Below are 22339 nucleotides of genomic sequence, written 5' to 3' on the forward strand. Positions count from 1 at the left end.
TTTTCTTTCCTTTTCCTTTTTCCTCCTCTTCCCTCCTTCCCTTTCTCCCTTGCCCTCCCCTCTGACCCTCCCTCCCTCCCTCCCTCTCTCTCTCCTTCCTCTTCCGCTTTTCTTTCCCCTCCTCTCCCCTCTCCTCCCTTTCCTCCCATCCCCACCTTTTCTGGGGATTAAACTTGGCTCTATGTGTGTTGGGCAAGCACACTGCCATTGGGCTTTCCAGGCCCTGCAGGGTGTCACATTGCTCCCCTTCTAGGGACTGTTATAAGGAGGGCCACAGTATCAATATCTGTTTCAGTGAAATGTTCTAGAGGTCACTCATTGCCAGTGATACATAGTTGCTTATTTAATTGGTTGAGTTTATTGACCCTTAAAAAATAATAAAACTTAAACAAATAAACTATCCTGACTATTCTTAAAAGTGTTAAACTTCTTGCCGGGTGGTGGTGGTGCACCCTTTAATTTAAATCCAGCATTCGGGAGGCAGAGCCAGCCTGGTCTACAGATCGAGATCCAGGACAGGCTCCAAACCTACACAGAGAAACCCTGTCTCGGGGGTTGGGGGGGGTGGGGGACCGAAAGTGTTAAACTTCTTACCACTTTAAAAAAAAAAAAGTGGGGCTGCAGAGATGGCTCAGTGGTTAAGGGCACTTGTTGCTCTCATCGAGGACTCGGGATCAATTCCCAGCACCCACATGGAGGCTCACAACAGCCTGTAACTCCAGTCCCAGGGATCCAGTGCCCTCTTCCATTCTCATCCGGCACCAGGCACACACGTGGTCCAGACAAACACAAGTAAAACACCCATACACAAAGTAAGATTGAAAAGTTTTAAAGATGTCAGGACAGAAGAAATGGTTCAGTGGTTAAGAGCACTTGTTCTTGTGAAGGACCCAGGTTTGAGTCCCAGCACCCACCTGAAGTCTCGACACTTCTGTAAGCACCACGATGCATGTGGTGAACAGACATGCATGCAGGCAGGGCACTCATACACCCAAAATAAGTCTTTTTGTCTTTTGTTTTTCAAGACAGGGTTTCTCTGTGTAGCCCTGGCTGTCCTGGAACTCGCTCTATAGACCAGGCTGGACTCAAATTCAGAGATCACCTGCTTCTGACTCCCAAGTGCTGGGAATAAAGGCTTGTGCCACCACCGCCCAGCTGGTGATCACATTCTTAAGCAGTCTTCTTTGGGATGCCCAGTGCAGAGCTGGCAGCAGCCAGGCTGCAGAGTGGATGTGGCTCATCCCAGGGCTGGTTCTGACTCTGGGAAATGCAGAGCATGGATGAGCTCAGTTGCTCTGATGTCAGCTCGGAGTTACTGGAGCTGTGGTAGTACGTGTCCCTTACAGCCATGAGTCTCATCCTGTGCCCTCTCTAGGAAGAGACCAGGAAACGTGGAGAGAAACAGCCCCAGCATGGGGTCTGAGGTCTGAGTCTGTCAGAGGACAGGCAGAGCCTGGAAGACCCTTGTCCCTCAGCTTGAATGAGTGGCTGCCTTCTGCTTGAGGGTTTCTCAACCCCGGTAGATGGAACAGAGCTGGGGGCATAGTGGAAGCAAGCATGGCCTCTTGGGCCAGGCATGATGGAGCAGGCTTGAGAAGTGGCTCAGAAGGACAGTCTGGGTTTCCCTCAAACTCAGAGATCTGCCTGCCTCTTCCTCCCAAGTGCTGGGATTAAAGGCACGCTCCACCACACCCAGCCCAACAGTCTTGACTTTTTATTTTAAGATGGAGTCTCACGGTGTTGCCTGAGGTTGGACCTGAACTTTTAGGCCCAAACAATTTTCCTGCCTCAGCCTCCTGTGTAACTGGAACTGATTGAATTTACTTATTTTTTAGAAATCTGACTACAGGCTGGTAAACTGAGGCCTCTGGTGCAGAGGGGAGGGCGGTAATGGGACCTTGGCCTGAATAGCCGTGTGCTGACAAAGTTAAGCCATGATAGTCTGTCACTGATTGAAATCTTCCCTCCCGGATGCTAGGAGCATTTTTTTTTTTTTTTTTTGGTTTTTCGAGACAGGGTTTCTCTGTGTAGCTTTGCACCTCTCCTGGAACTCACTTGGTAGCCCAGGCTGACCTCGAACTCACAGAGATCCGCCTGGCTCTGCCTCCTGAGTGCTGGGATTAAAGGCGTGCGCCACCACCGCCCGGCGCTAGGAGCATATTTTATTTCTCCTCAGATTCTGTTGCCATAAACTGGCCCTTAATGCCCCTGCTACCTTCTGGAACAGTGCAGTAGCTGAAAGCCAGCCTTGTTTGGCAGTGTTTTCTGAGACCACAGTTACGTGTGATTCTAAGATGACCCAGAAGGTCACTCATTCAGTTTGTTGACTGTGAGGACAGCAGCTTGAAACTCAGATTTTATTTTCTCCCTGGAAACGTTAGAAAACCCTTGGAGTTTCCCAACTGACTGCTAGAAGTGCACTCAGTCTGTTTGCGTGAGTGGGGTAGATTTGTAGAGAAGCAGCGCAGTCACACACAGACACCATCACATGGGCAGTCAGAGCCGGTGACTCGTGAGTCACGTGGGACGTGGGATGACGAGGAGCTGGGGGGAAGTGCTGAGGAGGTGGAGGGAAAATCTGAGCGACTGCACCAGGATGGGTAGAAGGTGGACAGTAGCCTGTCCGCTGTGGTCTCAAGGGGGAGAATGGAGGCGGAAGACAGGAGACAGTGGAAGAGCCCCCTGGGACAGCACTCGATCAGGGCAGTTGTTGTGTCCACCATGGCGTTGTCTGACCCTTGGTCTCTCCCTCCCCAGTGCTGGGACCACATGCATGGCCACTTCACTTGCCTTTCAGGAAATATTTATTAATGTGTGTTATATAAAGCACTGACTGATCAAATGTACCTAATCGTTTATATCAAAGAATGTATCTTACGAATGACTGTTTAAAACTATCCCTTGGGTTTTCCAAATTACTCAATCTATAAGAATCAGGTTTACTCTTTTGTAGAAGTATTTCACCAAAGGAAAGATAAAAAGTGTGTTTTAGAGGCAGCCAGATAGCTCAACGCACTTGGTGTGGAAGCCTGTTGACTGGAGCCTGGTCCCTGGAGGATCCTGGTCCTTCCTCATGGTAGTGGAAGGAGAGCCAGCCCCAGCTCCACAGGGTTCTGCTTTGGCCACACGGGGGCTGCGGCACGTGTTTGCCCTCACTCAGGCACGAAACATCATGCACACATGCACACTCCCGTGATAAAAACTCTCAGAAAGGGGTTAGAGCAATGCTCTTGCAGAAGAACCTGAGTTCAGTTCCCAGCACCCACTTTGTGGCTAAGAAATGTGTGTAACTCCAGTTTCAGGGGATCCGACACTCTGCAGGCAGTGTGATGGTACACAGAGATACATGCTCGCAAGACACATACATATAAAATAAAAATAAATAAATCTACAAAAAAAAAATTAAAGTGTCATCTGGAGAGATAGCTCAGGGGTTAAGAGCACTAGCTGCTGTTCCAGAGGACCCGGGTTCAATTCCCAGCACCCACATAGCTACTCACAGCTGTCTATAACTCCAGTGCCAGAGGATCTGGCACCCTTGCAGAGACATACATGCAGGCAAAACACCAATGCACATAAAATAAAAATAATCTAAAATTTGTTTGTTTGTTTTTGTATTTTGAGACAGGGCTTCGCTGTGTAACAGCTCTGACTGTCCTGGAACTTGATTTGTAGACCTCAGACTCACAGAGATCTGCCTGCTTCTTCTCCCTAGTGCTAGGATTAAAGGCGTGCACCACTACAGCCCAATTTTAAGGAACTTGTGTTAACATGGTTTTGTTTCTGTGCGTGTTTACTATATTGAAAGCAAAGGTAAGGCCAGTGGTGGTGTCCCAGCACTCTGGAGGCAGAGGCAGGCAGATCACTGAGTTCAAGGCCAGCCTGGTCTACAGAGTGAGTTCCAGGCCAGCCAGGACTACACAGCTTGTTTCAAAAAAACCAAGGGAAAAAAAGAAGAATCAAAAGTAAGACCAATTAAGCAAATGGATAGTTATTTAAGACAGTAATAATAGCCTCCACCACATGGTCATTTAACACAGTTTTGTTTTTTTTTTCTGAAACAAGAAAACAGTTTAGAGGGCTGGAATATGACTCAGTTGTAGAAAAGAAAACAAAACACTTCCTAAAATGCAGGAGTCTTGGGTTTGATGCCCAAGCACCCCAAAAACAAAACAATTAACGCTTAGTCAGAAGAGTGACCCTGATTTGTTTTCTGGTCTCTGTCTGATTATGAAGCGAGCTGAATTCTATATCCACTCGTTCTGTTTGAAATAGACAGGAAAGTTCAGCTTCACACAGACACAAAGGTGTAGACTTCCTGAAAAGACCAAGGAGACCCTCCCCCCAAGAGCCGGGAGCATACTGCCCAAAGCATACTCCAGCAACTGTCACTCTGGAGTAAGGCACCTGTAATTTGCCTCTGAATGCTAGTTGACAGTGCAGAGCGAGTCTGCAGAGGCCTGTCTGTGGCACAGAGGAGGTGGCTTGCTTCCTCTTTCTGTGCCCCTCATTAACCACTCGGGGCCCCTGGAGTGGAGAAGAGAGTGGAGTTCTGGCCCTCAGGCCTGCCCTTGCTGTGGCCCACATGCCGCCATGCCCCAGTGAACCCTCACAGGTGGAAAGGCCTCCACTTGGTGTTGGAATGGTACGTGCTTGTGATCTGTTACTATAGATCTCATGGAGCCAATGCTGACCTCAAACAATTGTATAGTTGCGATGACCTTGAACTCATGACCTTCCTACCTCTATCTCCTAAGTACTGAGATTACAGATGTGCACTACCAGGCCTGATATTTCTTTGAAAGGTTTATTAAGTTTTATTTTATATATGTAAGTGTTTTGCCTGTATGTATGTATGTATGTGCAGCACATATATGTAGTGCCTGTGGAGGCTAGAAGAGGACATTGGAGGGCCCTCTGGGACTGGAGTTACAGAAGATTGTGACCACCATGTGAGTGCTGAACCAAACCTGGGTCCTCTGCAGGAGCAACTAGATCACTCACTGTCTCCCCAATGCGCTTCCCTTTCTCTGGGGAGGCGGTGGCAGTGGGGATCTAATGTCACAAGGACCACTGAGGTAGCCTCCTGTTTGGAACCTCAGTTAACAATAACAAATTATCACCTCTGTTCACACCCCGCCCCCCCCCAGCCCTCTGGAAGCTTTAAGTGGGTGCTTTCATTGTAAAGGACTTGCTTTTTATAACCACCATGATGAATGGGATCTGTGTTTGCTCTTTGCTTTATTTTCTGAGAAATCTGCTGGGATTTCTCAGCATCTGGCTTTCCCCCGGGGACAGTTCCGCCCTCAGGAGCCTGCCTGGGTGCTCATGGGAAAGGCTGTGAACTGCTAGCTCCCGGCATTTTGTTTTGGTGTTGCCCTTGACAAGACCAATGCCTTGTTTTTGCTTAGACAATGTTCCCTACAGCTGGCTTCGCCTGACTGGTGCTCTGCTCCAATCCTTTCTCCCCTTTGTGTGTGAGAACCCTTTACTTGTAAAGCTGGCAACTTGCCTGCCCACTTAAACAGGCTTTGGTGCCTTGGATTGGATTGCATGAGCTGTTAGGTACTTCAAACCCCTAAGCTGTAAAAGGAAAAAATTTACCATTATCTAAACAAACAAACAAACAAACAAACAAGCAAACAAGCAAAAACCAAACCCTCAGCTTCTAACTCATGATGCTGGAATTCTAGAAGTACAAGGAACTTCAGAAATCCTGTTTCGTACACATTTTACCGGAGCAGAAGTGAACCCCTGCCGGTGGTTCTTGTAGCTCGGGACCAGCAGATTGGAATGAACAGTGAAGATGGCTGGAGAGATGGCTCAGAGGTTAAGAGCACTTACTGCTCTTGCTGTAGACCTGGGGTTCAGTTTTCAGCGCCCACGGGGTGGCTCACAACCACCCATAGCTCCAATTTCAGGAGATCTGACGCCCTCTTCTGGTCTCCACTGACTGCTACATGCATATGGTGCATGTAAACTCATATGCATACATGTAAATAGAAAAAGTCTTAAAAATAAAAAGTCCTAGTGCAGTTGGGGAGTGTAGCTCAGTGTTAGAGCATGTGCTTTCAAATGCAAAGCCCTGGGTTCAATCCCCAGCACACCCCCAAAATATTTACAATAATTATTAGTACATTGTATTTATATTTATTTATTTACTTATTGGGTTTTTTTGAGACAGGATTTCTCTGTGTAACAGCCCTGGCTGTCCTGGAACTCACTCTGAAGACCAGGCTGGCCTCAAACTCACAAAAGATCCACCTGCCTCTGCCTCCTGAGTGCTGGGATTAAAGGGGTGTACCACCCCAGCCAGGCTAGTGCCTTGTATTATAAACCGCTATGACATTTACATGTGTGAACATCTCAGAAACTTGCACCGTGCCTGTCTCATGGCAGCAATGTTAGCAGGCATGTTAGAAAGAAAGGATCTGCTGTGGCCGGACTGAGTGCTGCTCCGGGTGGTGTCTTCAGAGGAGCCCTGCTCACCAGCTTTGCCTTGGAAGCTGCTGCCGGAAGCAGCCTTCCTTGGCTAGTGTTCTGCCTCAGAATCCCCACAGGGTGGATTTGGGTGTGGCTGCTCCTTACTGTGAGCTCTTACATGGGTTATTTAATTTCTCTGTGACCCAGATTTTCTGTCTGTGAAATGAGGATAGGAACAATAAATAGCTGGGGTCGCTGGTGAGCGATGAATCGTGAAATGTTTTGAACAGAATAAGTGTGGATGATGTTTTATTAATTCCATGTAAATTCCCTATACCTCTTTTTTTGTTTGTTTGTTTTTTTGGTTTTTCGAGACAGGGTTTCTCTGTGTAGTTTTGGTACCTATCCTGGATCTTGCTCTATAGACCAGGCTGGCCTGGAATTCAGAGATTCGCCTGGCTCTGCCTCCTGAGTGCTGGGATTAAAGGCATGTGCCACTACTTCCCGCCTGCCTCAGTCTTTTGAAGAGCTCTGGCTACAAATGCACTTGGCTCGTCCATCCATCCATCCATCCAGACACAGGGTCTCACTGAGTAGCCCTGGCTGTCCTAGAACTAGCTCTGTAGACCAGGCTGGCCTCTCACAAAGATCCTCCTGCCTCTGTCTCCCAAGCGCTGGGATTAAAGGTGTGTGCTATGGCTGGCTGCACTTGGCTCTTCATTGAGACATATGAGTCCTTTGTGTATCTTGGGTAACAGTCCTTTATGAAGGACATCTTTCACAGATGTGCTTAACTGGCCTGTAGCTTGTGGTACTTTCTGTAGCTTGTGGTACTTTCTTCCTGTGTCTTTGTAGATCAGAATTGTGAGTTTTAATAGCTTATTGCCATGTACAATGTAGATCAGAATTGTGAGTTTTAGCTGCTTATTGCTATGTACAATGTAGATCGGAATTGTGGGTTTTAACAGCTTATTGCCATGTACAAAACCATCTGAATTTCTCTCCGTTGTCATCTGTTTGGCTTGGATATTTCTTGTGTGAGTTTGGCAGACTTTGCCTTTCAAGGAATCGATCTGTTTTATTTAGTTCACCAAATTGTGCGCATAAAATTGTTTGTATCGTTCCTTTATTCCTTTAAAAATTATTCAATTGTATTTTATGTACAGTGGTGTTTTGCCTGCATGTATGTTTGTGTGAGGGTGTTGGATCCTCTGGAACAGGAGTTACAGACAGTTGTGAGCTCCCATGTGGGTGCTGGGAATTGAACCCAGGTCCTCTGGAAGAGCAGCCAGTGCTCTTAACTGTTGAGCCATCTCTCCAGCCCCTGTATTATTCCTTTGTTCTAATGTCCCTGAACCTGTAGTGGTGTCTTCATTTCTTTAAAAAGGTATTTTTAGCTTTATTTGTAATATTTATTTTGGGGGGGGGGGTGTTTTGCCTGCTTGTGTGTCTGTACATCACATCCATGCAGTGCCCATGAAGGCCAGAAGAAGGCACTGGATCTTCTGGAACTGGAGTTACTGAGGACTGGGAGCTGTCATGTGGGAGTTGGAAATTGAACCTGGGTGCGCTGGAAGAGCAGCCAAGTGCTCCTAACCACTGAGCCATCATTTCTGATACCATCAGGAATCTTTTTCTTAGCCTGGCTAGAAGTTTATCTTTTTCCATCTTTTCAAAGAATCAGCTTCGATTTTATTGATTTGCTGATATAGCTCTAATTTTTGTTTTGATTCCTAAATAACTACTTTTTGTTTGTTTGTTTTTGGTTTTTCGAGACAGTATTTCTCTGTATAGCCCTGGCTGTCCTAGAACTCACTCACTCTGTAGACCAGGCTGGCCTTGAACTCAGAAATCTGCCTGCCTCTGAACTCAGAAATCTGCCTGCCTCTGCCTCCCAAGTGCTGGGATTAAAGGCATGCACCACCACTGCCCAGCTTAAATAACTATTTTTATAGCATTTATTACTTTGCACTATGGCAGTGGTTCTCAACCTTCCTAATGCTGCGACCCTTTACAGTTCTTCATGTTGTGGTGACCCCCCCAACCATAAAATTATTTAGTTGCTACTTTATAACTGTAATTTTGCTACTATTATGAATCGTAATAAAAATATCTGCTATGTGACCATTGTGGGGTCATGACCCACAGGTTGAGAACCACTGCTTTAGGGGCGCTCTGTGGTTTGTTTGGGGGTGACCCTCCAGCCGCTGGCTTCTGAGCTGTAGCAACTGTAGACTCCTGTTACTGGTCCTGGCTTAGATTTTCTTTTTTAATATAGTCACGTGTTGTTTAGTGATGAGAGGTATTATAGGAATGTGTGGCTAGGCAATCTTATCACTGTGTAAGCACAGAGTATGCTTACGTGAGCTTGGATGGAATAGCCCACCACATACCTGTACTATGTGTTTTTACATTTAGGGTTTTTATTTTGTTTTTTTTTTTAACCTTTATTTAATTAATAACTAGAACTCTAAAATACACATTAGCCGGTATCTATAATAGGTTAGATGGCTGATATCTCTTCTCCATTGCCACATCTCATCCCTTAGGACAGTAACAGGCTTCCGTGTTATCTCATGATGACAGAAAGGGCTACATTCTAAAACAGCAGCAGAAATAGACGTCATCTTGTCCATTCATCTGTTGATGTTTTGAACAGTCATATTTATTTGACTACATTCCTTTTCAGTTCTTTGGCTCTAGGAATGGTGCCGTGTTTGTTAGTTTATTGAGAACGTTTCAACAGTGGCAGAAACATTTTTCTCTCTCCTTTTTTAGATTTCTTTTTTGTCTTTATTAATGTATGCATGTGTGTGTTTATGTGTATGTGTACTGTGTGCATATGGGTGCTGGCGGAGGCCAGAAGAGAGCATTGGATCTTAAGGAGCTGAAGTTAAAGGCAGCTGTGAGCTGTTTGATGTGGCTGCTGGATACTGAACTCAGGTCCTCTGCAAAAGGAGCAAGTGCCCTTGACCACCGAGCCGTCTCCAGCCCTGGCAGAGATGCCCGCAAAGGGAACCCTTGCCCTTCGCTTTCCCAGGCAGGTCAGCTTTGACGTCTCTGAGCCAAGCATCCTCTGTTCTCTCAGCTGCTCATGTGACTTTGTTTCTCAAGTTCCTACCAGCTAGCCTGGTTTCTTTCTCTCTGGCTGCCTCCAATGGTGTGGATGTCGCCTTTTAGGCTAAGGGTTCAATGGAGGTCCCTATGTGAGGACAGTACTGGTGTGGCCAGCTAGCCCTGCCATGGCTCAGCTTCTCAGCATGATGCTTTGTTCTGGTGCAAGCCTTTGTCTTCCCTCCTTCTCGTTCATCTCGCTGCCTGTGACACTCCCTCTAATTTGCTGACTAATCATCCCACATTCCATCCTGTCATTCTGGCTTCACGTCAGTTCCAATCTGACAAATAAACGTGTTGGAGAGAGCCCAGTGAGGACAGAGCCTTTAAAAGGTGGCTGGAGGGTGGTCTGGGTTCCTGTGGGTTCCTGATTCTCCTGAGGAGAATCCCTTTTGAGGAGGCTGCTAAAGCATGGTAAGGCCTCCCAGCCTCTCTTTGGCCGGTCCCCCATCTCGCATCCTGTTCTCGGTCAAGCATACAGGGAAAGCCTCATCACGTGTTCAGGGGCTCAGGTGAGTGTGGGAGTGAAGCTCCGGCCTGTGCTCAGCACCAAGCAAGCTGTCGGTGAGGCTGTCCTTTCCGGTTGCCGCCCTTTCAACCTTTGCTTGTCTTCCTGATGACCTCAGAAGAGAAGCATCCAGAGAGCTTGTTCATGTGAATCAGCCGAGGACGTGGTTCCTCTGCAGCAGGGCCCATCAGATGGGCTCATCTCCCTCTTGTACAAACCCATCTTCGTGAGCGTCCTGGTTCCCCTTAAGAGCAACTGTGGCATAGCTTGGTGTCCTGGGATTTAGATCAAGCAGAATAACCCAGGAAAAATGAATCCTTTTCTTCTTCGTGTTTCCCTACCTGGGAGTCTAGTTGTCTCGTTGTGACAGTCCGTTCCTCCCAGTGAAAATAAACATGCTTCTTGAGAGACCCCCGGGGCTGACTATGCTGGGTAGTTTCATTTTCTGGTTATCGTAAGAGTGTTAATGTTTGTTTTGTAAATAATGCAAAGACTCTTCAGACCATCAGTCTTGCTGTTATTTGTATATATGTCATAGGGACATAAATCACGAAGAGAAAAGACCAGGAGTGAGGACAGAAGCCTGATTTTCTGACTAGGATTTATGGATTTATAGATGGTCATAGCCAGCCTTTGCTAGTACTTAGGGAAGCAGCTGGTAAGGATTTTGCATTGATAATGAATGTCAGCAGGTTTTCAATACCGTGTGGCCTTTTTGGAACTGTGTGTGATAAAGTTTTCCATTGTGCATGAAGGTCAGGAGACTCAAAACATGCAGGACTTGGAAATGCCACCAGACTATTAGTTACTGAGGAGACGGGGCTCTGCCCTGTTTAAATTCAAGACAAATGTGGCAATGAGAAGAGGTGGGAAAGGGCAAGCCTGGCCTGTATCTTCTGATAGCATTAAACGCAGGAAATTGAAGGCAATCCCAGCCTGTGCTCTGTGGAATAACTAGGTTTGCAGTCCGCACTGTACTAAGTGCTTGTTGCTAAGAGTGCAGAGTGCGTGTGCACCGACACCGAGCTGCGCTCGTTACTAAGAGTGTGTGTGCACCGACACCGAGCTGCGCTCGTTACTAAGAGTGCGTGCGCACCGACACCGAGATGCTCGGGTATTTATGTCGGGATCTGCTCCTCGTACGGTATGCATTCGGTTCTACAGAAAACTGCAGCTAGGTGCTGGAGAGGTGGCTCAGCAGTCAGGAGCTGCTTTTGCAGAGGACTTGAGTTTGGTTTCCAGTACCCGCACGGTACTGGAACAGCCATCTTCTATAACTCCAGTTCCAGGGGATCTGATGCCCTTTCTGACCTCCAAGGGCACTGGGCTTGCACATGGTATACATACATACATGCAGGTAAAACACTCATACACATAAAAAAAACTTAAAAAGAAAAAGGAAGCTGCTTATAGCCAGATATAGTGGCATACACCATTGAGTCCAGCATTTGGGAGGCAGAGGCAGGAGGATCTCTGTGAGTTTGAAGCCAGCCTGTTCTACATAGCAAATTCCAGGACAGGCTAGGCTACGTAGTGAGGTCTTATCTTCAGAAAGAAAAGAAAACTGCGGAGACGTATATAGTCTGAATAATTCGTATGGTAACTGTCAGGTGGAAGTGTCCAGACACATGCAAGGTGAACAGGGGTTTTTGAAGGGCCGCCCTGTTCTTCCACCAGGTTGTGGAGTACACATTCCTTGCTGTGGTTTGTGTTTCCATGTGAACTTATTGAAGCTCTTTGCAGGGTAGATCCCTTAATTCATCAGCATCGTTAGCATCCGGGTCAAATTAGTGTGTTGTGAGACCAGCTGGCCTGTGCATGGGGTAGTGAGGGGCGGGAAGGTGGGACAGGTGAGTTTCGTTCTGAGGAAGCAGTCGGGAGATTTGGAAACACTAACTGGTTGCAGGGTTTACACTGGGAACCCTGGCCTGCCCTGGAGCACAGAAAGGGGCTGTGTGATAACAGTTGCAGCCCTGCATGGCTCTGCCTGGGGGAGATTCTAGGCCATATCTCAGGGAATTAGCAGTCATCCGTGAGATGCTTGTGAGTGAGTGAACAATGGCAAAGCAAAGAAAGGAGCCGGTGGCCTCGGTGGCCTCCCTGCGGCCATTGATGAGGGAGAGCTGCAGTTGGGTCTCTACTGAGGGGAGTATTTAGAGGACTCTTCAGGCAAAACCCCCCACTCAGGCTGAGGAACTTTCCTCCAGGTGACCTCTGCTCCTGAGCTTCCTCTGATACCAGTTGTGATTGGTTCTCTGTTGGGGAGAAGGGCCCAGCTGGGTCAGTCAGCCTGCCTCAGCCTCCAGGGCTGGGCCAGAAGCTGCACCAGGCAGTCCTCCTTTCCCGCCATTCTGTGGTGTCCACAGCAGGGTGGCTCTTTGCTCTCTCCTGTGCTGTGGGATGTTCTGTATGGCAAATGTGTTGCTGATTAGTCAATAAATAAATTACTGATTGGCCAGTGGCCAGGCAGGAAGTATAGGCGGGACTAACAGAGAGGAGAATTGAGAGAACAGGAAGCTGGGTGAGAGAGACACTACCAGCCGCCATCAGGATAAGGAAGATGTAAAGTACCGGTAAGCCACAAGCCACGTGGCAAGGTATAGATTAATAGAAATGGATTAATTTAAGCTGTAAGAACAGTTAGCAAGAAGCCTGCCATGGCCATACAGTTTGTAACCAATATAAGTCTCTGTGTTTACTTGATCGGGTTTGAGCGGCTTGGGACTGGCGGGTGAGAGAGATTTGTCCTGACTGTGGGCCAGGCAGGAAAACTCTAGCAACACTCCTGCTCTCATCTTCAGGAATGAGAATTTTCCAGTTTCCTTCCTTTGCTGGCTTCCAGAGACAGACACCGGAGAGAGAAGCATTCTCACCTCAACCCCAACTGTGGGGGACCAACCCTCACATTTATTTATCCCAGGGACTCTTGAGGAATGAGGAATAAGAGACTTAGAAATAAAGAGGGAAGAGAAACAGAGAGAAACACAGGGTGGGCCTGAATCCTTATCCACTGGCCCAGAACTTTATTCCAAAGGGCTATTTATAACAATGCCAAGGGGCGGGGTAAAATGTAGACCCTTACAAACACCTGATACTCAGGCCCGTGGTCCAGTCAACCTCCCATGCAGTTCTGCTGGGTACAGCCACTAGGAAACCTAGTGGGCCCCAACACCCAACCTTCTTGATTCCTTTTCATACCTCATACTTAGTCCCCAAAGCCGGTTTTCAGCAGACAGTGAAAATCACAGCCTGAGGCAGCCTGGAGAGCTTGATGAAATCTCAGAGGAAATTGGACCCCACCCACCTGAGTCAGAGACACCCCAGTTGCTTGGGATGTGACCTGCAAACATCAGGCACCATCTTATGTACCCTCTCTGGGTATTCTGGACTCAGGCAAGAGCCTGTTCTGTTCCCAGAGATGCTGTAGCTCAGGGTGTGGCTCCTGCATCTCTGCTGGAGTATGTCCCCAGTCGGGACACAAGGAAAGCCAAGGCCAAGGACTTCTGTGACCCCAGGGGCACTTTTACTTGAACCTTCCCAGCCTACAGCCAAATTCAGAGGGAGATTTCTGATTTCCTCACCATTGAAGGCGGGCCTTCTGGCACTCCTGCCTGTCACCATAGGCAGTGTTTAGAGAGTGGCGCGCGGACCTGCGGACCTTCGTTAGGTTGGCAGCGCTTGGGTCCACTGTAGCCAGAGCAGTGTAAGAGCTGCTGCTGCTGGATGCCCTACCTGCTGCAGCGGGTCTCCGGGTGCTGGCTCCCGCTGCAGCGGGTCTCCGGGTGCTGGCTCCCCCTGCAGCGGGTCTCCGGGTCCTGGCTCCCCCTGCAGCGGGTCTCCGGGTCCTGGCTCCCCCTGCAGCGGGTCTCCGGGTCCTGGCTCCCCCTGCAGCGGGTCTCCGGGTCCTGGCTCCCCCTGCAGCGGGTCTCCGGGTGCTGGCTCCCCCTGCAGCGGGTCTCCTGGTGCTGGCTCCCCCTGCAGCGGGTCTCCGGATGCTGGCCCCCCCTGCAGCGGGTCTCCGGGTGCTGGCTCCCCCTGCAGCGGGTCTCCGGGTGCTGGCTCCGGCTGCGGCGGCTCTCCGGGTGCTGGCTCCCGCTGCAGCGGGTCTCCGGGTGCTGGCTCCCGCTGCAGCGGCTCTCCGGGTGCTGGCTCCCCCTGCAGCGGGTCTCCGGGTGCTGGCTCCCGCTGCAGCGGGTCTCCGGGTGCTGGCTCCCCCTGCAGCGGGTCTCCGGGTGCTGGCTCCCCCTGCAGCGGGTCTCCGGGTGCTGGCTCCGGCTGCAGCGGCTCTCCGGGTGCTGGCTCCCGCTGCGGCACATTCGTGAAACTGAAGAACCCTCAGAACACTGCAAGCTTGGTAGGAGCCTCAGGAGACATAGGGATGCAGGCCATCAGATGGTTCGGGTGGCTGCCCGCCCTGCCTTAATAGGACGAACCTACTATGGAGAAGAATAGATTAGAAGCATAACGTCTTCGGGTAATATCACTGTGGTGGTTTTCGTGCTCGTCGACAAGTGTGAATGTGATGGGAAGGCACTTTGGAAAACTAAACATCACCTTCTATGACGGTCTCAGTGATAGCAAATCGAGCTAACAGGCAACCTTTGCTGCTGCTGTTGGTGCCTGGGACAGAGGCCAGGGTCTGTTCATGCCAGATTCAGGCTTTGCCACAAGCCACATCCTTACCACACTGTAAGCATTAAAAGAAAATGTGTTAAGCCGGAATGTGGTAGCACAAACTTTTAACCCCAGCATCTGGGAGGCAGAGGCAGGCAGAGCTCTGTGTGTTCTAGGCCAGCCTGGGGGGCTACAGAGTGAGTTCTAGGCCAGCCTGGGCTACAGAGCTAGTAACTTGGGTCCACATGCTTGTAAGGCAAGCACTTTGGCAACTGAACCATCTCCCCAGTTCCACTTCCTGTAGATTCTCCTCAGTCTCCTCACTGACTGTGTGCCGCAAAAGCCTAGGCACAACACCACAGTTTAATTCAGCTCCTTGTTTCTCTCTTCCCCTGTGGTGTCTCTGCTCGGGTCTCCTTCCCCTCAGCCCTGGCCAGCTGCCTCCCCTCACCTGCAGGGCCAGGCAGGGCGCTTCTTGCTTCTTCCCACATCCCCTCCTCTGCAGTTCGTGTGGGAGAAGTCCTGGGGACTCTTCCCATGCTAGCCTGGCTTATCCGCCAGTCTCCCTGCTCTCCCTTGCAGAGTGATTTCCTGACATGAGATGCACAGTGCAGCTCTTCCGGTCTCTGGGAGTCAGTCTGTCATGGAGTCAACCTGCCCCTGGTGACAGGTTTCAAGCCCACGAGCCCCTGAAGGGCCAGGTCTGACTCTGCTTTGTTTAAAGCCACTATTGCCTTGTAGAAAATTGGGCCTCGATGGCTGGTGGTGGCACACATCTTTAATCCCAGCACTCGAGAGGCAGAGCCAGGCATATCTCTGTGAGTTCGAGGTCAGCCTGGTCTACAGAGCAAGATCCAGGACAGGCTTCAAAGCTACAGAGAAACCCAGTCTCGAAAAACAAAAACAGACAAACAAACAAACAAAAAAAGAAGTTGGGTGGGCCTCTTACGACCCAGTGTCACAAGCTAGTGCTTTTCATGGACAAAGTGAATAACCACAACTGCCTTTCTCTCCTCCCTTTGAACTCTTTTTTTTTTTTTAAAGATTTATTTATTTATTATGTATGCAGCATGTATGACTGCAGGCCAGAAGAGGGCACCAGATCTCATTACAGATGGTTGTGAGCCACCATGTGGTTGCTGGGAATTGAACTCAGGACCTCTGGAAGAGCAGTCAGTGCTCTTAACTGCTGAGCCATCTCTCCAGCCCCCTCCCTTTGAACTCTTGATGTAGCTGGAAATGATCTTGAATTCCTGATACTTCAGCCTGTAACTCCAGGTGTTTCTATTATAGGACCATGTCTGACTCTGTATGCGTGCGTGTACACACACACACACACACACACACACACACACACACACACACACACACATTTTACAAAGTCAGAGAGAACTGATGTGTGACTGACCTGTGGCTGGGGATAAACTGAGGAGCAGTGCCAAGTACTTCAGTCTTACACTTGACACCCTGACACGCTCTTCCTTTGTTGTGTAAAAAGAATAAAAAGAATCCTCTAGAGCAGGGGTTCTTAACCTTCCTGACACTGTGACCCTTTAATACAGTTCCTCATGCTGTGCTGACCATAAAGTTACTAATTCTGCTACTGTTATGAGTTGTAACGTACACATCTGATTGTGTGGGGGTCACGACCCACAGGTTGAGAACCACTGCCCTAAAGGTTTGAGACTGGGGAATTCACTTTAGCTTGAGTTGTGCTCATGGCGGTTTGAGGAATTGCTAATTGGGAGGTTGTCCTGGGCTTGTCTCCCAGCCTGGGAGGCGGCCTGAGAAGTCTGGTCCTGCCTTCACGTCTGAGACATTGATCTTACAGCCTTCAGAGGTTTGGGGAGGCTTCCTAAGTGGGCGGTTCATTCCTCCACTCCCAGCACCTCCCTAGCGTGTGTGAGGCCCTGGGTACCAAACTACCTCTGCAAAAAGAAAGAAATGAAAGAAAGTCGCCTTTGCCCCCACACCCACCTCATGCCGTTCTGCCGGGCAGAGCAGAATTTGCACAGTGACCTCATTCATCCCCAGTCCAGGCCTCCTGCTTCTTCTGCCCTCCTGCTCCTTTTAGAACTTCACTGCAGGCTGGGCATGGGGGCACGTGCCTTTAACCCCAGTGTTCGCTATGTAGACCAGACTGGCCTCAAACTCACAGAGGCCCACCTGCCTCTGCCTCCTGAGTGCTGGGATTAAAGGTGTGCGCCATGTCTAGCTTACATGAACTTTGACTTAGTGGACTCAGTGATCCTTTTTTGTTTTTTGTTTTTGTTTTTGTTTTTTGTTTTTGCACATGTTTAGAGGTCTCTGTTTATACTTCTGGGTCCAGATACCTGGTAGAATTACAGTTCCTCAGGCTTTGGCTCCTGACTGGTTCTGGCCCGTAAGTTCTGAGAAGCAATGGCTTGTGTATCTCTGGAGAGGGAGATCTTGCTTGCTGTCAATTGACCTTTGGTAGGGGAGTGGGCACATTTGTGTCGGCAGCAGCCTTGGCATGTCGGTATGAAGCTGCCCTCACTCAGCACGGCCTCACTACCACACTTGGAGGGTACTGTCAACAGAGCCAACGTGTTTTGGAGTGCAGATGCATTTTTGTTTGTGTTTTGCCCAAGTCTTCTGAGAGCCTAGCACCTGCAACCTGCCTTCTGCACAGCAGGGAAAGATTGCTTGGAACATGTAACTCTGAGATGTTAAAGACCTGTGACATTCAGAAGGACCACAGATGGTCTGCGCTGAACAGAATTTATGATTGGAGACAGTACTCAGTCTGAGAGTGTGTCTTTTATTTTTACATATCATTATTAATATTACTGGCGTGTGTATGTGTGTGTGTGTGTGTGTTTGTGCATGTGCGTGTGGAGGTCAGAGGACAATGTGCCAATCAGAGGCTAACTTACTGGAGCTGCATCTCTCCTTCCACTGTGGTTCCTGGGCAGAAACCACAGGCTTGGCAGGCTTGGCAGTCGACGCTTCTATTTGCTAACTTATCTGTCTGTCTTTCTGTCTGCCTATCTATCTATCTATCTATCTATCTATCTATCTATCTATCTATCTATCTACCTACCTACGTACCTTCCGAGACAGGATTTTTCTGTGTAACAGCCTCAGCTGTCCTGGAACTCACTCTGTAGACCAGGCTGCCTCTGCCTCCCAAGTGCTGGGATTAAAGGTGTGTGCCACCACCACCCGGCTTATATTTTATTATTTTAAATTATGAGTATATGTGTGTTTGTGTGTGGGTATGTGCACATAAGTACAGGTGTCCAAGGAGGACAGAGGTGTAGGATCACTCTGGAACTGGAATTAGGTTTGTTGTGAGCTGCCTTACTAAAGTGTTGGGAATCAAACTCAGGTCCTCTGAAGAGCAGTTCCTTCTCTTACTGCTGAGTCCTAGGTGAGTCTCCAGCCCTGAGAACGCATGTTCTGCATTTCCAGTTTGCAGCTGTGCAAATATCCTGTCAGCTTTCTGTTGCTGGGAAAAATGTGTGAGAAAATCACGTTAAATGAGGAAGGGTGTGTTGGTCGCAGCCTGTGGTCTGTGGGCTCTTGGTTCTGGGCCTGTGGGGAAGGTACACCACTGCATGAAATGTGTAATGGAGGCCTCTCAGTGATGGGAAGCAGAGAGAAAATAGTGAGCAGGAGAGAGGGAGTGGCCCACTATCCTGGCCACACCCCCAAATGACCTAACTTCCTTCCATCTGGTCCCACCTGTAGCAGCAGCACCTCAGGTTGGTGAGCAAGTTAGGGCATCCGGGCCTTTGGGGGACACACTGTCCAAACTGTACCAGCCTGTTCAGTGTTCTGGATTATGCTCTATTCTTTGTTCATGAGTGTTGTTTGCATGTATTCTGCACACCATGTGTGTGCCTGGTGTCCACACAGAGGTCAGGAAAGGGTGTCAGGTCCCCTGGAACTGGAGTTATGATGGCTGTGAGCCAGCCTGTGGGAGCTGAGAACCAAACTCAGGTCCTCTGCAAGAGTAACAAATGCTCCTAACTGCTGAGCCGCCTCTCCAGCCTCGCCCCTGTTCTAGTGTTTTTGAGGAAGGAATCAGACTTTACTTCATTGCTTATTATGAATATTTATTTCTGACAGGTCTCACTATGTAGCCCTTGCTGGCCTGGAGCTCACTGTGTAGTCCAGCCTGACTGACCTTGAACTTGTGGTCCTCTTGCCGCTGCCTCCTGAGTGTGCAGAAGTGGGCACGTGACACTATGTCTAATTAGGGATTTTAAACCTAGTGTGTTGCATTTTCCACACCTATCATCTTACCAGGGGGGCTACTGATTCTCCTTTAGTAACCGGGGGGGGGGTGGGCTAGAAGTTGTTTTTTATTTATTTTAACTTTTTATTTATTTTTTGTGGCTTTCACATGTAGAGGTTATTATTATTTTTTTAATCAAGCAAAATTTGAAGGATTCACACCCAAGCACCTGCTGCCACCTGGTGGCAGTATCCCAGGATTGCAGGGTCTTTCGGTGGACCAGAATTCAGTTTGTCTTGAATTTTATAGGTTCACTTTGTAGTCAGTGCATTTATTACAGATGTACAGTATGACCAGCCTAGGTGTGTGCAATCAATGAGTTTCTGCTTATAGAGATGCAGACGAGAAGACTGTGCAGTGTGTAATCAACGGACAGCAGACTTTGTAGTGCACCGTGGATCCGAGACCAACCTGCCAGCATCTCCTGCTTCTGTGACTGAGGCAGGAGAGCAGCCTTCTTTAGCCCACAGAATTGGGATGTACCTGGGACAAACCTTTTATATTTCAAGTTAACCCAGGTTCACTGTTCATACTGATTTTTTTTTAATGTACATTGGTGTTTTGCCTGCATGTATGTCTGTGTGAGGGTGTCACATATTGTAGTTACAGACAGTTGTGAGCTGCCGTGTGGGTGCTGGGAATTGAACCTAGATCCTCCAGAAGAGCAGTCAGTATTTTTTTTTTTCCGAGACAAGGTTTCTCTGTGAAACAGTCCTGGTTGTCCTGGAACTCACTCTGCAGACCAGGCTGACCTCAGACTCACAGAAATCCACCTGCCTCTGCCTCCTGAGTGCTGAGATTACAGGCTTTCGCCACCACTGCCTGGCTGCAGTCGGTGCTCTTTAACTGCTGAGCCATCTCTCCAAACCCCCTTGTATTGATTTTTAAATCAAGTTTCTAATGATTAAAATCTGGAGTCAAAAACCATTTTCGTCTGAAAGTAATTCCAAAAAAAAACCCTACACTTACCGGTTTGATTGCTAGCTTTGCTGTTTGAGATGTAGCTGCGTTTGATCTGGAGTGTAATTGTGTGAGTGTGATGTAAGATTGTGCCATAGCTGATGTGTTCCTGGACGTACAGCCTACAATGTGTAGGACTGAGTCATGGCTGGTGCATTTCTGGACGTACAGCCTACAGTGTGTAGGATTGTGTCATGGCCAATGCGTTCCTGGACATACAGCCTACAGTGTGTAGGACTGCGCCATAGCTGATGCATTCCTGGACGTACAGCCTACAGTGTGTAGGACTGCGCCATAGCTGATGCATTCCTGGACGTACAGCCTACAGTGTGTAGGTTTGTGTCATGGCTGATGCATTCCTGGACATACAGCCTACAGTGTGTAGGATTGTGTCATGGCTGGTGCATTTCTGGACTTAGAGTCCATAATCTTCTGGTGGTTTTGGAGAGAAGATGATTACTGAAACATCAATCATTTGTTTCTATAAATGTTTCATAATGCAAATTGAATGTGATGAAATATTAAAAATATCATTCATTAATTATTGAAAAGTTCAGTCTCTGGAAATGGCCGTATCTCTCATTATACTGCCAGCTTAAAGGAGCAATCGAGAACTTTTGGATTATAAAATTAGAATGCTGGGATGGTGGTGGAATGAATCGCCACACAGTTATTTTCTCCTCTGCAACTTGTTCCCTGTTTTCAGCTGCAGCCTTTCCTTCTTTAAGGTGGCAGCAGGTGCCCTGCGCTTTGCGTGGCTTCATGGATTTGCATTCCTGTTGTGTTGGAAAAAACAAGGTGATGTCCTCATTTTAAGCCAACAGTTTTATGGACTCAAATACTGGAATAAAATTCAATTTTACTTTATTAAGCTTGTAATTTTATTAGTAAAACAAAGTATTAATACAAGTCAGTATGAAATCTTACTATTACTTGCAAATCAAACTAGAAGTTGGCCTTGTAAAATGTGAGACTGGAGTGTGATGCAGTGGTGTGCAGCTGTGATCCCAGCAGTTTGGGAGGCAGAAGCAGGAGGATTGAATTTGAGGCCAGCCTGGGCTACATAGCCTGGCGAGGCGGGGGTAGGGGAAGAGAACACTAAAATTAGAGGTTGTTGAGAAGTGACAGGGTGTTCAGAGTTTGTGAGTAATTTACAGTGCCATTTGCCGCCCCCCCCCCAGGTGTGTCCCAGCCTCCCTCCCAGTACAGTTTGTGTAAAACACTTGTGGGGAAGAGACCAGGATCTCGGCAGTGGGTGAAGCAGTGGCCCAGCCCATTGCGTAGCAGAGTTGCCCTCTGTTCCATGAACCCTGTGATAGAAGGCTGGCCGATGCTGCTTGTGAGCCTTCCTCCGTTCCATCCTGTTGCTGCTGTGGGGGAGGAGGGTGGGCAGGGGGAGGAGGGTGGGCAGGCTGACCTAGCTGAGTCCTCCTCTGTGTCAGAGCTCCTGCCCCAGGAGTAGCTTGTGGAGGGAAGGCGTCAGTTTTTGTCTCTGTGATCTGGGTTGGATTTCATGTGGGGTCTTCCCATCACCAACCCGCAGTTCATCTTTTTCCAGAGGATCAATCTCTTTTGACCTTATTGATTTATGTGCCTGTGACTTTTCTTCACATGTGCACATGCGTGTGTGTGGAAGCCGACACATGTCGTCTTCCGAGGCGGCACGTGTTAGAGCAGCCATCCTAGTCTCACCAGTGTCTCTCTTTGTCCCCACGCAGTGAACAAGCACAAGCCACAGCTGGAGCCCACCTACCACGGCATAGTCACTGAGAACGATAACACGGTGCTGCTCGACCCCCCGCTCATCGCCCTGGATAAAGATTCACCGCTGCGGTTTGCAGGTACGTGGCCGGCTGTTCACTGTCTCAAGCTTGGCCTGCATAGGAAGCAGCTTACATCTGGCTGGATGACTGGACCTTCAGGAAGGTAGCTGAGAGCTGCTTGTGGCTCCAGGCGCCACATGTTCTCCTTTTAATCGTCGGGGTAGCTGACGCAGAGCTGCTGTGCCGGTTGAAGGGGGAAATGCTTAACTTAATTGCATCATTACGTGCTCTGTCTTGTGCAGATAGACAGATACCGTCTAGACAAGGGCAGCCAGACAGAGCTCGCCAGACTACATGAGCGCTGTTCAGTCCAATGTCAATGTGGAGGGCCGGGGACCCCGGGCTCTGTGGCTTGCACTCATATCCAGGTGCTCAGACGCCAGTGTCGCTTCATTCCATGTACCCTTCCTTTGTTCCATTGTCTGCACAGACTCACGAAAAGTTGAGCCGTCTCTGTGGGGAAATACTTTTGGCCTAGATTTACTTTCTTTTTCTCAGTCTTTAAATTTTACTGAATTAAATTTTTTTCTATAGATTTATGTGTATGAATGTTTTGCCTGCATGTATGTGTGTGGAGCATGTGAATGCCTGGTGCCCACAGAGGTCAGAAGAGGCATCAGAGCCCCTGGAACT

At 48.6% G+C, this 22339-nt stretch overlaps 2 protein-coding genes across 7 annotated transcripts in view; both read left to right on the forward strand.

Moving 5' to 3' along the window:
• Ctnnbip1 (catenin beta interacting protein 1) overlaps positions 1-21714 on the forward strand; it is a 109946-nt gene extending 88232 nt beyond the window's left edge. For all 3 annotated transcript variants that reach the window (XM_052717344.1, XM_052717343.1, XM_052717341.1), the window contains one exon: positions 21602-21714. The gene's annotated coding sequence lies outside the window, so the exon portion shown is untranslated. The remainder of the gene's footprint in view (positions 1-21601) is intronic.
• The window catches only part of Clstn1 (calsyntenin 1), a 70514-nt gene that overhangs the window by 11644 nt on the left and 36531 nt on the right, over positions 1-22339 (forward strand). For all 4 annotated transcript variants that reach the window (XM_052717337.1, XM_052717339.1, XM_052717340.1 and 1 more), the window contains exon 2: positions 21602-21724. In XM_052717337.1, coding sequence (XP_052573297.1) covers positions 21602-21724 — 123 coding nt within the window. The remainder of the gene's footprint in view (positions 1-21601; positions 21725-22339) is intronic.

Source organism: Peromyscus californicus, unplaced genomic scaffold (assembly GCF_007827085.1).
Source record: "Peromyscus californicus insignis strain IS unplaced genomic scaffold, ASM782708v3 Scaffold_5__1_contigs__length_169319896, whole genome shotgun sequence".
NCBI lineage: Eukaryota > Metazoa > Chordata > Mammalia > Rodentia > Cricetidae > Peromyscus > Peromyscus californicus.